The 16791-nt window shown below is 41.3% G+C and overlaps 1 protein-coding gene across 4 annotated transcripts in view; it reads left to right on the top strand.

Annotated features, from left to right (window-relative positions):
• Positions 1 to 16791, top strand: part of LOC138299221 (E3 ubiquitin-protein ligase TRIM39-like) — a 202725-nt gene that overhangs the window by 26063 nt on the left and 159871 nt on the right. For all 4 annotated transcript variants that reach the window (XM_069237348.1, XM_069237346.1, XM_069237347.1 and 1 more), the window contains exons 2-3: positions 501 to 596; positions 13462 to 13692. In XM_069237348.1, coding sequence (XP_069093449.1) covers positions 501 to 596; positions 13462 to 13692 — 327 coding nt within the window. The remainder of the gene's footprint in view (positions 1 to 500; positions 597 to 13461; positions 13693 to 16791) is intronic.

Here is a 16791-nt window from a genome sequence, read left to right as displayed (position 1 = left end):
TCATAACTAGAGAACAAGGCAAATCCACAAAATCCCTTTCCCAATGATTACACGTCATGATAAATCATGTGCCTAAAAAATGCTCATCATCAGCATTCATATGCCAAAAATATGAAATCACCAAAATATGGCACTTAAGAACAACCCAGTATTCAAATAAAAACTAACCTGTACCAATGAATATCAGAAGTTACTTGCCCAGCAGAACATGTCATTTGGGGTGTTTGCACAGAGAGTATGGTTTACAGAATTACTACCCAGATAAAACATCAGGTGTACTGCCAACATAACTTGCCATAGAAGTTACTCCCCAGGTAGGGTGCCTTTGTAGCATGCCCTTGGATGTATTGCTCTGATAACATACAAGAGGCATCTTTATGTACCTTTGGCAATAACAGACACTTTTATTAAAAGACAAATTTAAAGTATGTATCTCAACCACTGAAGGACAGTTGCACAATATGTTTATGGTTTTGAAAATATAGACTTTCTTCTTTTAGGAGAAGTTTCAAAGGTATCTAGACTATTTGAAGAAAGAACTGAACGATATGCTAGAACAGCATCGCAAAGAAGATATGAAGGTAACACAAGTAGAGGTAAGAAAAAAGTAACCGATATACCAGTATCGTACAGCAAGCTCTCCATACTTTGTCTCACTTTACAAGTTTCCAACAAGACCACAGAATTTGTATCAGGGGTTGACCATACCTAGATAAGGGTTTTCCTGACTGCGCTTTGAAACTACCACATGCAGCATCCACAAATATAAAGGGATAAAGTCACTTCAAAACCCCAGGGTTTTCCAAGGATTTTGTTTGGATGTTGTGTTAAGGTGATCAACTGTATCCCTGATTTGTACTTGGGTGTCTTCTCTGGGGAGCTGACCACAGTCCAAGGGGTGATGGTAACAAGGATATTGTAAACGTGCATTTCTACATGTGAAGCCCAGAGTCTCCATCCTTTTCTGTAATGAGAGCTACTTCTGATCAGTGAAAATTGGCTTTGACCATTGTTGCAGTAGTGACCACATCAAATACAGTCAATATAGCGGCAATACCTTGCGGGATTACTAGTAATGATCAACTGTCATACCAAAATATCATATCCAGAATGTTGACTAATAGAATAGCATGAAAATATGTAGGTATTAGTAAATATAAATGTACTGTTCTTTACTCCATGTTTTCATATATGTGGAAAATAAATAGTTGTGGAGTTTGGCATGTATGTTGTTAAACTCGCCTATAAACAATTACCCTCCTTAAAGTGGCTAGACTCTCTGAATTGCTTACTGTGCTGGGTTGCACTACATGTAGCTACTTCAAGGGTACTGGTGAGCTACCAGTAGCTCCTGAGCTATGCATTTGAGAGCCCTGTTTTAAAGAATCTTAACTGGCACTGGATTAAAAAAATACTAGACAAACCACTCCAGACTTATTCTATCATCATGCAAAATGCTGATGAAAGAGTAAATGTTAAACAATTAATAATATTTTGTCGGACAAATGAATTGTGTCAAATACTCTGTGTGATTACGGTTGAAGCAGTCAGCGTCTATCAGTCACATAGCTGTTTGTAGCTATGTGTTTGAAACAAGTGTAGACCTACACTGAACAGAGGTGCAATATCTACCATGCTGTGATCATATGTATGTGGTAGCCTACCGATTCAGCTGTACCCAAATAGCAGACCCAATCCTGCCCCAACTGCCTTATCTAAAGCCTCTCTAGTGGGTATACAGTATATATTGTTTTTATTGAAAGGTTGAGAACCCATTTAAAATAATAACCACAATTTTGAGTACAACCAACTGGTAGTGATGGCACAGTGCAGACAGGCTTAGCTTTAAAAGTAACGTGTATAGTATTGATGGAGTATCTAAAGATAATAAGGTAATAAAAAAAACCTGAATTTAAAAAAAAACAGAGTAAAATGTAATATACCAAAATGACAAAAATTCAATAGGTTGAACTGGAGTTATGAATTTTCTAGGTTTTAAGGAGAAATAGTGCCAAGAATCACAAAGTGGTTGTCAATAGTCGCGGTAAATAGAACAAGACCCATGCGCAATTAGACACTGACTGCAATGGATCACTGGTCTGATGCACTAACCAAGTTCACCCTGGTTTAAGATTGTACCTTCAGTCTTTTAGTCCTTTAAGTCCCGATCCACCACAGAAGTATACTTTTAAAGCCACCAGGACCTCAACGGAGGCACTAATAGACTCACATGGTGTCAGATAGAAACCAAACAGTAGTATGAAGTCCTGGTCCAATTGCCCCTGGACAACTGCAGGAAAAGCCTATTGTAGCTTGTTGTATCCCTGTAGCTCACACAGGAGGTCAGCCAACTGACCCTTGGAGTCACTTCTGGGGCCCTGGGTTCAAGGTAAGCAGTTCACGTTTTCCTTAAGACAGGAGGATACAGGCCCCAGCCCTTCCTGCCAAGGCAACAACTCTCCACACCAAAGCCCTTTGTCTTCTGTCTGGAAGCAATACATGTTCCCTCTTGCGGGAGCCATCAACAGTCCAGGGATAGCTGGCCACTCACAGAAAGGCTCTAGAAACTTTAGGCAGGAAAATGGCAACTTTTTAGAAATGTAATTTCCAAAGTAGTAAATGAAATCCTTACTTTACAGTTAAATTTGAGTTTAGATTACTTTTAAAATGAGTCTGTGAAATATTTTCCTCGCTCCTTCCAAACTGAATTTAGCATTTATCAAATGTAATAGGGTAAAACAATGTTATTCTACGGGAGAGCCAGCCCTACCACAATGAAAAATGACATTGAAGATATTTCACTGCCAGGACATGTAAAGCATTAAATATACATGTCCTACTTTTTAAATAGAATGCACCCTGCCCTACTGACAATTAGGTACTATCTTAGCAGTATTTAAAAGTATTAAAACGAAAGGTTTAGGCCTTGCAAAAGGTCTATTTTGCCAGGCCGAAACTGCAGTATTAAACTGCACTACAGGCTGTTCTTTAATGGGTAGCAGTGAGTGCTGCAGCCCACTAGTAGCATTTAATGTATAGGATCCGGGTACATTGTAATACCCTATGCTAGGGACTTGCAAGTAAATTAAATGTACCAATCAGGGGTATGCCTAATGTACCATGTTTGGAAGGGAGAGCAAAAGCACTTTACCACTGGTTAACAGGAGTAAAGTAGACATTTCTATAGGCAACTAAAAAAACAAGTTTAGCAAAAGAAGGGAAAAATAGAGATTTTATTAGCTTTAGCAAAAAAGGCCTTATTTTTATTAAAGGGTTAAAGGCTCCTCTGCTTTCTTGTCTTGCATTTATTTAAATAACAGCCAAGATAAACTACTGTTCTATCATACTTACAGAAAAAACTACAGTCACAACTAAACATTTAAAAGAAACTGTATAAATCTTCTCTTGACTGGGAGCAATAAGTCCCCTTTTCTCGCAGGAGCAGATCAAGAAGTTTGAAATGTAGGAACAGGAACCATAACAATTGTTAAAGGCATTAGTAGAGTTAAAAGTTCTCTAGTGAAATCCAAAAGAAGAAGACTATGCAGGGACTGTGTAGAAGAGCCACCTGTAGCACCATATTCCCCCTGATTGGAGAAGAACTGACTGAGAGTTGAACAATGATGTCTTTCTAGAGTATCCCCAGTTTGGAAGTCTTTTTTAATATGTCTGGTTTGTGGTTGAGACAGGCACTATAGGAAAGAAAGGGAGGGTTAAAATGTGAATGCGTTTGGACAAGCCTCCTTGTCTTTAATAAAATCAAGACGTCTTTCACTAAAGCTAAGAAATTCTGCTTTGTATTATAAGATAGGAGGCTAGTTTAAAGCATAGCAACTACTGAATTAGAGACAAGACAAATAGGCTTGCAAAAAAAGGTTCTAAATGTTGAAACATTTGACCAATCAACAGATTTGAGAATGTCATCCAGACCCGTATCAGCTCAAAGGACTTTAGATTCCAGGACACCCTCAGTAGAATGAGCCCCCAAAAATGAGGTGCTGTTCATTATGATACCCTTACCTGGGGCATATATTCACCGATCGCCTTGTGCATTTAGTTCATAATAATTTTGACGCTCGCCCAGTTCCCTGAGGGTGCGCTGTATTTTCAGTTGTTTTACTTTATTCTGTGTTCTCAGAATCCCAATGTTTGTTTTTTGGGATTAATGCCTTCCCCATTTGTTTTGGCATTCTTCGCCTTGGTTTCATCACCGCAGTCGAACGCCTCTCGCTTTATTTTTTCACTCCACCTTACTGACCCATGGTTTTGCTGTTTTTCCACACCAGTCTCCCTACTGTTCCTTATATTTCATGCCACAGTGCACGCAGTTCGGTATTTTTGGGTCACGTGTTTTGCAATGTTTCTTGATGTGTATTTTTCCTTTTCAGGCTTATCATGGCCTGCTATTTCCGTTACACTACTAGCTTATATTAATCTATTTGGAGTTGAGACAACCATACGCTTCTCATGGAACTCCTACTCGCCATACCTACATTTTGAAGGTATTAAATCCGATGTTCATTGGGTCTTTGGTCTTTTTTCTTTCTTTGTTTTCACGCACATGGGATATCTGTGTTCTTTGGTTACCTGCACATTTCCACATCAGTGTGTATATATCACAGGATTTTCTGGTTGACTGACTCCTTGTTTATATTAGCAACTATAATTTACTTTTTTCCTCTTCTGAACTTTTGCACTTTTTTCCAGCATGCACCAATGTTTAAGCACGGTGCGCATCCCTTACTCTTTGCACTACTTTTACTTTCACATGCCAGTTCATTTAGGCATTTTGGACCACTTGATTCAGCCTTTTTACTTTAACTTGATGTATATATTGTTTTGGAAGTAGTTCATGTTGTATGTTACCAATCAGTACATATTGTATATTCATTCTACAGCCTTGACAAAGTCTAGAAGACGAAACACAGTGTTGGCTGTTCGTGTTGGACTTTTTGCTTATCATGTGGTCTTTGACCTGAATATTGACCACACTGGTGCATACTTCAATAAATATCCGGCTGTTACTTACTCCTTGGACCTTGACTCTTATTGACTGACCACTTGGTTCAACTACTCAGAATTGTTTTGGTGTGCCCTGGCTTGCTGTTCATATATATGACAAATACAAGTTAAGGAAACTAGACAGAGAATGACAGTTACTTTTGCAGAGGGTAATTTCAGTGATTAAGAGGTATTGTGAGGCCAATTGAAAAAAAATGAGGATAACAATAGATTGTACTTGGTTAAAGGAGGGTTACAAAATCTTGTGCCCTTAAAAGGATGACATATTAAATCATGTTACCCACCGGTTTACCACCCACTTGTATATGTATGCTCTCCTGATAATTGCTGTTCTGTGTGTATTGACTGTCCTGTATGCCTTTCTGTGGGAAGCCAGAAAATTAACCACTAATGTTATATATGTTGAAAAGGGACCTGCACCACTGTCCATGCACCGGCTAGTCCAGACCATCTAGGCTGATCTGTATGATTACTCATAGTTCTTGGGCCGTAGGGATTCAGGGTTGATCTAGGGTTGACAGGGTGATCAATAGTAAGTGGGCTTTTTGGCATTGAACTGGGTTAGAACTCAAGAGAATATAACAAAAGGGGGAAATGTATACTTTAGCTAGATAGATAAGTCTTGTTGACAGTTGTAGGATGAACATGTCGGGCATACCGAAGATTCCTGGAGCACTAATTTGCTTTACATTTAGATTTCCTAATAGATATTCTGCCTAAACTGAGATTTAGTTTTGAAGGCAGAAGTCCCAAACATGTTTCGCTGATTTATCCAATGGTCTTACTCTTGTACTTCCCAGACCGTTTATGTACCAAACTGCTGAGAGATTGTCCATACAAAGGAGTATGGAGCAATTTCTTTTGTTTGTTTTTTGGAAAGGAACCTGCAGGCATCAACAGTTGATGTGCAGCGATGACCCTCTTGCGACCATGTCGAGAACTGCCCACATCTTGAGCCCAGATCTTGAGCCCCCAACAAGTCCAGGTGGCATTGCATTCTAAAACAATATCTAGTGCTGTAGAGAAAATTGCTTTGCATGTTTCTAAGTGGTCTAACCACCATTGGACTTCAGAACAGGACTCTTGATCTAATTGAATAGTATTGCAATAAGAGATACTCTTTCAGAGATGGCAAATTTTTAACCTTTGTAAGGCCTGATAATGCAGGGGACGTGGAAAATGTAGCCTGGATTGAGGATGATAGCAGACCCACAGTTTGTGCTAAAAACCTGAGCGATAAATTGGATCAAGTTAAAATTTGAGTTATCTCTTTTATGAGAGAAACTTTCTTGTTTGGAAGTTGAAAAATTGAGTCATCTGAGTCTATTACGAAACTCAGAAACTCCATCTGTTGGACAGGTTGCAATGCAGATTTGCCTTTGTTGGCAAGGAATCCCAGATTCTGGAAAAGAGTCACAAGATTTGTTAGATTAATTAACATCTAGTCTTTGCCCTGAGCCAGAAGAAGAAAGTAGCCAGGTGTGCTCTTGTGTGTTATGACAAGTGTCATGACCCTAGTGAAACACCAAGGTGCCAAAGAAAGACTGAAGGATAGTCCTTCGAATTGAAAAAATGTCTTTGCTAAATGGTGGTAAACCATGTAATTGTTGAAAGTTTTCAAACTGATGACGGGCTAAGAGTAAAATTGTAATTTGAGGTCTTGTTGCCATCCAAAGGAGACTCTGGTTTGGTTGAATCCACCTCTTGAGGTATAAAAGCGGGCAGACCGGCTCCTGCCTTTTTTCTGGCACTGCCAAAAATCTAATGCCCAAACATGTTTTGTAAAAAAAAGACTGCGCCTTGTCTATTGATGCAAATTAGCCACACATTTATTCAGTTCTTTGATGAAGGCAATATTAAAGAGTAATCCATTAGCTTCCTGACCATTTCTTTAGTTGGCAAGGTTTCCAGTTTGGGGTCAGTCTTTAAGAGTAAGCTCTTGCCTCATAGCTAAATTGGCATTGCCTAAGATACACATTGTTTTCTGTGCCCAACTGGTTAAGGTTAAAGGGTCCATTTGTGTGCCCTCAATTCTTGCGTCCTCTGCTAAATCTAGGGTTTTTGTAAGAACACTAGTAAAATCTAAAATCCTGTTTTACCAATTAGTCAATGACTTATCCACTTCTTTTTTGGGATCCATACAGTGAAAAAAGCAGCATATTTGGATCTATTGTGGGAGTACCAGTTATGTTTTTAGGTAACAACGGCAGTAAACATTCGGACCGGACTCTATTACGCATTATCCTATGCAAAGGTTGTCTCAATTTAGGTGGCACATGTTGTGATACATGCTCATATAGAGACTATTCTCTTGAATTTGGGGGTTGTACTAGAGTGGGCAAAACAAAGGTTGACCTGAGAAATCCAGGACTGTTTGTCCTATAGAAATAGAGTAAGAAGTAGACTCTCCCAATTCATTAGGAAGTGTTTACACCTCTTCTCTGGAGGCCCATGCCAGATCATTTTGTTCTGGACCATCCTTGTCCATATCAGTATCTATGTCACCCACATCGTTCATGTGATTGTACAACATGAATAGGTAATTTAATTTAGTTCAACCTCTCAAAAAGAGGTTCTAAGTTTGGAGAGTCTTTGAGTTTATCCATTTGTTCTAAATTATGTTTTTTAACGTTTTTATTGAACTAATATCTTTTGAGTTAGCATCTCGTGCCAAATGTTTTGCACAGAAACTTCAGTTGTCTTAGAAATATTGAGCAGAGAACCAGAGGCAGCTTGCTGTTCAGAGTCTTTTAATAAAAGAGCTTATAGTGTCTCTGAGGATTTGATCCACCTCTTCTTCAGTATATGACTCCATTATAAATAAAACCAACTGAAGTTAGAAATGAGGGCAGAGGCAATAAAATTGGCAATTATGCCGAAAGTTATGTGTTTCGATATTTTTGTTTAAATACCCAAGCATTTATTTTTTTAAATCACAGGAGCAGTCTTAAATTCACGCAGTTGAGAACTGCCTGTGGGAAATCAAAGGGGAAGCTTCAGGCGCCACCAATAGTTGGGTCCCTGTGCGTGGGGCAGGGAGGGAGGCAGGCCAAGGGCGAAGGAGACGGCTTCCTAAAACAGAGCTCTCTGGGTCACCAAAGCCAGGGAGACGCTCCCTGATATCGTGGCTTCCTTTTGACACATTGCAGAGGAAGAGAGATATAGAAGGGCTGCAGTGTTCTGAAGAGTGAGTGCAAAGCAGCAGCAAGTGTGTGGCTCAGTGAGGCTCCTGAGCAGAATATCTGTCAGCAAGTGACAGTTTGACTGCACTAAGCAAATGGTAAAGTCAGGTCAAAAGTTCTGTCAACCAAACCACAGCACAAGTATAAATTTAAATGGAAATATACACACAATTAAATTATATAGGAAACAAAGGATAATAAAGTACTTAGCTTGACTGCAACCAGAAAGAAAAGAGGACTTGTTTAGTTTTTAGTTTTATGGTTTTATAGAGCACATAGCTACCCTAGGGCATCCCAGCGCTAAGGTACGTGAAGGACTCCTAAGGGGAAAAAATAAACAGAATTTTAAAAAAATTAGGGCAAAGGGTTTGCTACAAAAAAGATCGTTTTTAGATTCTTCCTAAACTGACGTTCCGAGGGTTCATGACGAAGCTCTGAAGGAAGGGAGTTCCAGAGCCAGGCAGCTTTGACCGAGAAGGAGTTACCTCCCCAGGATCTCTTAAATCGTGCTATATGAACTTGCCGGGAGGTGGAAGACCGCAAAAATCTAGCAAGGACATGGACAGAAAAGCGATGTCTGAGAAAGAGGGGACCCTTGTTATGTCGGGCTTTGTGGACCAAACAAGGCTTTAAATTGAATACGCTGTTTTATGGGCAGCCAGTGGAGTGCTACAAGAGCTGGCTTTGCAGAAGGATGTCTGGGTAGATTAGTAAGGAGTCCGGCTGCAGCATTCTGTACAGCTTGAAGCTTTTTTATACATAGTCCGGAGAGCTGAGGAACAGGAAGTTGCCATAATCGAGACGAGAGAGAATCAGAGCCTGAATAAGGATTCTTCTGGCCATGGGAGGTAGAAGATTAAAAATCTTCCTAAGAGATCTTAAAAGACCAAAGCACATAGAAGAAACCTTTTTGAACTGGAGCTCCATAGTTAAACTGGGCTCAAGGCAAAAACCAAGGCTTTTGATGTGTGTCTTGGGGGGGGGGGAAGGCTACTGAAGGCCTCTGAGTGTAGGGTCAAGGGGATAGCAGGAGAGCCATTACCCACAATCATTACCTCTGATTTTCCATAGTTAAATTTCAATTTAGATAGAGTCATCCAATTGGCAATGTCCATCAAACAGCGGGAGAGACTGGCAGAAGAGGAATGCCCAGTACTAGAGAGGGATACTACCAACTGGGTGTCATCAGCGTAGGTGACCATTGAGAGGTTGTGAGGGGAGACAACTTTGGCCAAGGAGGATAAATAACTATTAAAGAGAGTCAGGCTTAAGGAAGAGCCCTGAGGAACTCCACAAGTCAGAGGATAAGTATCTGACAAAAATGAGCGGTCTAAAACTTGAAACGATCTTCCCGTAAGGAAAGATGAGAGCCAAGAAAAAGCAGTACCTTCTATCCCCATCTTAGAGAGTCTATAGCAGAGGAGGTTATGGTCCACGGTATCGAATGCTGCACTAAATTAAGTAGGATGATGGCAGCATGACCACCTTGATCTAGAAGTTGCCGGGCAGATTCAGTGACTGCTAACAGAGAGGACTCAGTACTGTGTTGGGCTCTGAAACCCATTTGAGAGGGATCCAGAAGCTCCTGGTTCTCTAGATAGCTAGTCAATTGATGATTAACATGTTTTTCTAGGACCTTTGCTAATTTAGGGAGAAGAGCAATGGGTCTACGGCGTGCTTAAAAGATTGAGGCAAACAGCCCAGAGATAAAGAATGATTTAGAATTTTTGTTAGTGGCAGAACAATAATGTCTAAAGCCAACGACAAAATGGCAGGAGGAGCGGGGTCAAGAGGAGAACCAGATTTAATGTTAAGAAGAAAGTTGGTTACCAAAGTGTCTGTAAGAGGTTGGAAAACATTTAATGCCATTCCCGAAAAAAAGGGATCAATGGACTGACCGTCCAGGGGTTCTTTAGGTGAAGAAGGAGGAAATGCCGAGTATATTTTGATGATTTTGTCCGGGAAATGAGCAGCTAACAGGTTTCTGTGTTTGATAGATGCCTCTATAGGAGAGTCAGTTTGAGGAGCCAAGGTAAGTTCTTTAAAGATCTGAAATATTTATTTTTGGGAGTTAGATGATTCTTCTAATTTGGTGCTATAGTAAGTAGTCTGAGCTGCTTTAATATTCTGATGGTAGCGTCTGATGGATTGCCTATAAGCCTCCTTGGAGGGAAGGCTGTAGTTCTTCCTCCAAATTCGTTCCAGTTTTTTACAATTCTTTTTACGTTCTATCGGAAAAGGTTAAAACCAAGGAAGGTCTTGTGAGTGGTTTTCTTTAATCTTGTTTTAATGGGCAAAGCAGAGAGGTAGAGATCCATTTATCAAACGACTCTGCAGTAGTCAAAGCCGAGTGATTATGGGTCATAGAAGAGGCGCGAAGTGCATTATGACATTCAGTGGGCACCAATTTTGACCAGATTCGCCTCGATATTTTAGTCCTGGGCTGTGCACCTAAAGAGTGGACATATCATTACCTTTTGTCGTTCTCTCACTCCTATAAGCAGAGTAGGGGCAGAGGAGTAAAAATCGCGAAATCCGGAGCGTTACTGAATATAAGGTCAATAGTGTGGCCTTTAAGGTGGGTGGGTGCAGTCGAATATTGGGTCAGGTCTAAAGCAGTCAAAAAAGCTAATAAGGATTTAGCATGAGAACAGTCTACATTCTCGAAATGAATATTAAAATCTCCGAGAATGGTTAAATTGGGAGTTTTACAGATGAGGCTGGCCACACAAGAGCCTGGAGGCCGGTAAAGAAGGATGGCAGAAAAGGTGAAGATGGGCGACAGATATAGTGTAAAAGTCATGCTCTCGCAACCCGGAATGTCAAGTGACGAAGCAACACATTTAATCGTTGTCTTATGGATAATAGCAATGCCACCCCCTCTTGTGTGAGGTCTATCTACATGGACTATTGAATAAGTAGATGGTAAAGTTCTACAAATATCGACAGACGACTTTTCCAGCAACCATGTTTCAGTAAGAAATAAGGTATCAGGTTGGAGATCTTCTAAAAGGGTGTAAATATGTAGGCAGTGTGCCGGCAAAGAGCGACAATTAAGCAAAAACATTTTGCCTAATTGATGAGAATAATTTTTAGAAGGAGGGGAGGTTGTGGGTCTCCAAGAACAACTGGGGCATGGTGAGGGGTCGCAAAATCATAAAGTGTCCGTAGGGACAGTGCAGATCATTGGGGTTCGGAGTGCAGGTAATTGTGAGGGAGAATAGACCAACCTGCAGTGTCAAAAGGAACAGCATCTCTGGGCTCGGGGCTCTTCTGGACGCAGACGGGCTGGCCTCTGGCACACCTCAGCGGCGCGGCCGGCAAACAGAAGGCTTTAAATACCCCATCTTGGGAAAGCCTCAGCCGAGAGATCTAGCGGCTGAACCGCTAACAAAAATGGCGGCCAAAGATGGCCTTACGAGCGGAAAAGAAATAGAAGAAATGGAGGCTGCCGGAACCACTAAACACGGGCGCTGGCAGCTCCTAAAGTAAAAAAAAATGCCCCCAAAATATAAAAATATAAAAAATAGAATGCCCAAAGAATCACCAATAAACATTAAAAACCACAATCAATCTGTAAATATTATAAAAATTAATTAAAAACGAATTAAACAAGTTGACTCAGGAGGAGTCACGTACCTACTTGTTGCTCTCCGTCAAAAGATTTTAGAGTTGCTCTTACATAATTGGATTTCTGCGTTTGTGATTTTATGCCATAGGTTTTTTCTCCACGCATGATGGGAACTGTAGTTTATCTTGGCTGCTATTTAAATTATTACAAGAAAATAAAGCATAATAGTAGCCTTCGGTTTTGTAATAAAATCTGGGCATATACCACACCAAAAATGGTAATTTCTAACAAGTGCTGTGTGACATATGGGTCAATCTCTGTTCTTAGCCGTTTGCTCTTCTAGGGGTGGAGGCTTAGCTTTAACCTTACAACAACCTCAATATTGCCTTGTTGCTCTACCCCACCCACGAGCCTGCCTGCCTCTCAGAAGTTATCACCCTCACTGTGTAGCGCAGCCAGGACTCGGAGGACTGACCTATGCCAGCTGTCTAACTAGCATTCACTTACTCCTTTTATGCTGATGCTCATAGGTCTAGTCCTGGTTGCTGGTTGCAAAGTTACGTGTGTTACATCTGGATATTTCAGAGGCAAGATATACCGTCCGGAGGCACGGACAATATGTAAGGAGCACTCAAAAAGAAAAGTAAAAACTCGATACTAGTGGCCACATTAGTACAGTTGGGGATACTATGTAACACTGGGTCTTCAAACTGGGGCCACTCAAGGGATCCTGTGTCATTTACACCCAAGCTGGGAGTATGTGTCAAAAGGGGAGGGAGGCCAAATGCTCTTCAAACCCCTTGTCCCCTCTTCTAACAATCACACTTTGGATACCTTTACATGTTAGTAAGGCCTGTCTGACCAGAATAGAATGTTTGGCATCATGTATTTGATTGCATTTTTAAATTTAGAATAATTGTGAAAAAGTCTGGGCTGTGGGCGAATATTTTTTTTCCTACTAATGATGGGAAGGGGAGGGGTTTGGGGGACGGCAATAAAAAGTTTGAAGACCACTGGTCTAACACATGTAAATGCCAATACTGTATGGCCACCCTTTCCACAAAATGAGATGCCCTGTGTTTCTGTAGAATCCTACATTCAATCAAATAGCTGTCCACTGTTGAAGGTCTAGTTCTTTTAAGGCTTACCCACACACATATCAGGAATGTACAGCATTCTCTCCAGAAGCTCCAAAACATATTTGGCTGGTTCTGCCGTATTTTTCTGTGGGACCTGCTACAAATCTGCAGCGTTTCCCATGATCTGATCACTTCACCAAATAGACAACCTACTGCACCTTAAGATCAGCATCACTGTGTTGCCACAGTGCAATTCAAGACAAATGGTCAGTTCTTAGGCACAATTACAACTTGCCCATAAAGATTTCTAATAAAGCTTGAAATGCAGTCATTCTGGTCTCTCGTGGACAACAAAACTATGCCTCTTTTCTACAAAGACATCAAATAGTAGTACAGGAAATGTCCATGTGGGGCAAAAACTACTTCTATACTTTCTACTGCCCTACCGGACATCGCGGTCCCTGGCATGACATATATGATGGCCCTCAATCACCCCAGTTGTCTTGAATGACAAGAAAACCTGTCAGCCCCATAGTCACTTGATGAATGGATTACATGTTTCTGAGGTGGTAGCATTGTGAGTATATGATTTATTTTTATGTTGCAGGTCAAGTTCAAGAGCCAGAGGGAGCAAATCACTAATGAATTTGAGAAGCTCCAGGAATTTTTGAAGAAGGAGAAATTGCGTTACCTAAGCAACCTGGAGGAGAGCGAGAAGAAAATTCTGCAGAGCATCAAGAAGACAGTAATGAAATTAGAAGAACAGCAATTTGTCCTAAGAAGCTGGATTACTGAGATGGAATTGAAGTGTCAGCAGCAGGATGTGGAGTTATTGAAGGTTAGAAAAGATTATAAATTTAGAGCACAAGAAGATCAGCGTACCTTCATTAGTGTCAGAAAGTACCAATATTGTAAGCCAGACCTAGCGGGAGCGACGTATGCTTCCAAAACTGTCTGAACCCACGACAAACTATACACAAAGTAATATGTTGGTTAGAAGTAAACCCAGGGAAAAGTAATTGGGATAAGAGATAAAACAGAGACACAGGATTTCGCCACTCTGACTTGTAACACAACTGGGCACTACTTTCTTCAACGGGAGGAGCATTGCATTCTGAAGATGAGAGAAGGTCTTTAGCAATTTTATCAATAAAGCTAGAGCACCTAATTTGTTATATGTAGCTTTAAACAACCTGTATCTTCGGATAACAAAAATTCTTGGTCCGATTTACGCTTTGGCAGACAGTCTTCTCCTTCAACCTGGCAGAGGGCTTAATGTCCTCCAGGCAGAGGGTAATTTGACTGCCAAATTAAGACATGATTGCCAAGCTGGTGGTCATTTTAAAAGCATTGGCAGGACCTGCTGTCACAGCGGTTCCTGTGAGTGCTTTTTTAAATGTAAGTTTGATGTGCGGCTCCGTCAACATGACGGAGCCGTCTGTCAGACTTATTGTTTTTTTTCATTTTCACTGAGATGGGATTTTCTTTTTGAAATAAAATGCTCCCCTCACCATGGGAATTCTTTCAGATGGTGAGGTAAGCATAGAGCTGTTTTCACTGCCCCATACTGCCAGGATTTTCCAGGCAGCGACAGGCAGTGAAAACTGACCTGTACATCGGGCCATCTAAATTAGGGGGATGGATATAGAGGTCAGCCTCTGATGACTCCTAGCCTTTCGGACCTTTCGAAGGGTATAACCATGGCAGAGACTGATTAGTCTCCACCCTGGTTACACCAGTGGCCCACCCACTTCAGAATCTGGCAGCTCTAGTGCCAGTGCTCCTGCACTGCAGAGTGAAGCCAGGCGGCCGCATGCATCGTAACAGGGATCTTGACTGACCATCACAGTGACTCAGGGGACTGTTTTTGCTCAAGAATGTGAACTGAGTTCCTTTTGACTTGTGGGTATAAATAGAACTGCACCTAGTCTTGATTCATGCTTCCGCTCTAACTTGTGGGGGAACCAGCCATTAAGGAGTCCTCCTGGATAGGATTAGCTGGAGGGGGCTCGACAGATGTAAGGACAAAAGGGAGGATAAAATGAGGATGACTGGCTTATATATCAAGTTATATTTTGTAGTATTTAATAGTATTGTGTGGTTAAAAAGTATTCCGTTTTTTAGGACAAGCACTCCACTGGGCTTTGAAGTTATTGGGCCTGTTGGTTGTATGCTGAGTTCTGAGTTTGGGCTCTCCACACTGTCATAGACTTCTGCAAGAAGCCTATGACTGGCTGCACTCTCTACCCTAAGAATCATGTGCAGAATGGGTTGATGTGGCTCAGCAGAGCCACAGTAGGATGGAGTCCAGTACACCAGTGGCAGACACCCTCAACCACTACATTTGAGACCCAGTAACCCCTGTCTACCCTGTGACGCCGAATGGGTCTGAGAACCTGCAGCAGAGGATTCAAAAAAATGATTTTTCTAAAAAGTTTAATATTTCAAATGAGAAGTATGAGGCTATTGAGGGATTCCTATTCCTTCCCAGGCCTCTGCAGTATCAGATTGTGTAGGCTGATATTGGAAGAGGAAGAGAGAGACTGTGGTCTACTTCTAGCATAACGTCTAGCTAAAACAATATTAGTGGTAGATGCCATCCAGAGTAGCTGCGCCATCCAACATAAACTCCATGTCAATGTTGCCTCTGTGTGCTGAGGTGTTGGAGGAGGTGACTGATCAACAGTAAAGCTTCATGAAAATTAAAAGGCAGGTTAGAGTAGGAGCCCACCAAACCATGAATCGTATGTTAATATATCTCCCACCTATCACTTTGTTGCTGGATTAAACCTTAGTTGGTTGGTCATGGTCAGGATGATATCATTGCTTTGTAAACAGAACAGCAATGTTTACCTCTGAACATTTATTCTGTTATTCTGATATTGCTGGGGAGGAGTTTGGGAAGGGCTTCCACTTACATCTGAAAGGTTAGTGACCACAGCCTACACAGAGGGGCTGATTACCACCCACTGATAGTCTGGAGCCTGGGCTGAAAGGGGGACCTGTGCACTTCACAGAAATCTGGTGAAGTCATCTCCCACATCAAAGGCACTTTCTATTACAAGTATTGGGACTCTGACCCACTCAATTCAGTACACTTCTGCACTCAAGGAAACTCTGCTGGTGTAAAGACTGCTGAGTGCCAAGATTGCCACTCTGCCAGATCGGACTGTTCCCATGAACTACAGGGTGTAGGGTTTTGTAATGACTCTCAGCAATTTTCTGATCAAAAGATTTTGAAAGCCCTTCACAAATCCTGGGGTTGATTAATCTTTTAGCTGCTTTCAGAACTTTGATTAATTTTGAGTTCACTAGCTGTCATGCACAGATATTTGTTTTGACCTGCGTTCCAGCCTGCACATACATTTTTGCATAACCTCTTGCCATTCAGCTGTCACCACTGAGGTCCGAGGGTCCTAAGATGTGCGGATTAGAATAGGTATGATGTTCCTTCATTTTCACACAGGAACAAACGTTTGAAACTGTGTGGTTTTCATTTTTGTAAATGCCAAGTAGATATAATGCCAGTTAGATGTAACAAACCCCAATGGGATTGTGTTAAGCAGCGGAAAGGGTACCATGAATTCCAGTATTCCCAGTGCAATAGATCTGGAGAAAATGGAACATTCTAGAGTGGGCTGAGAGTGAGAGAGTGGCGGGGTCAAACGAGTTTAGCCCACAGAGAGTCCTATAAGGTTTCTGATTGAAGAGAGAAGAGATCTATCTGGCCTGGAGCACAGAAGGCACTCTGAGGATATCAAATCAGCTGTGGCATCAGCACAGTGCCTAAAACGTTTTATACCAGGTTTGCTATATTGTGTGTTCACCGATGCCAGTGGCAAGGATCTCGTGGTGTTTTTAAACAAATACAAAATGGCAAAGCAGTCACAGTAGCATTTGCATCAAGATCGCTGAAGCGGGAAGAAACACACAGTAA

The sequence above is a fragment of the Pleurodeles waltl genome, chromosome 6 (genome assembly GCF_031143425.1).
Source record: "Pleurodeles waltl isolate 20211129_DDA chromosome 6, aPleWal1.hap1.20221129, whole genome shotgun sequence".
Lineage (NCBI taxonomy): Eukaryota > Metazoa > Chordata > Amphibia > Caudata > Salamandridae > Pleurodeles > Pleurodeles waltl.
Note: the sequence above shows the minus strand (reverse complement) of the source record. Positions and strands in the feature narration are given on the sequence as shown.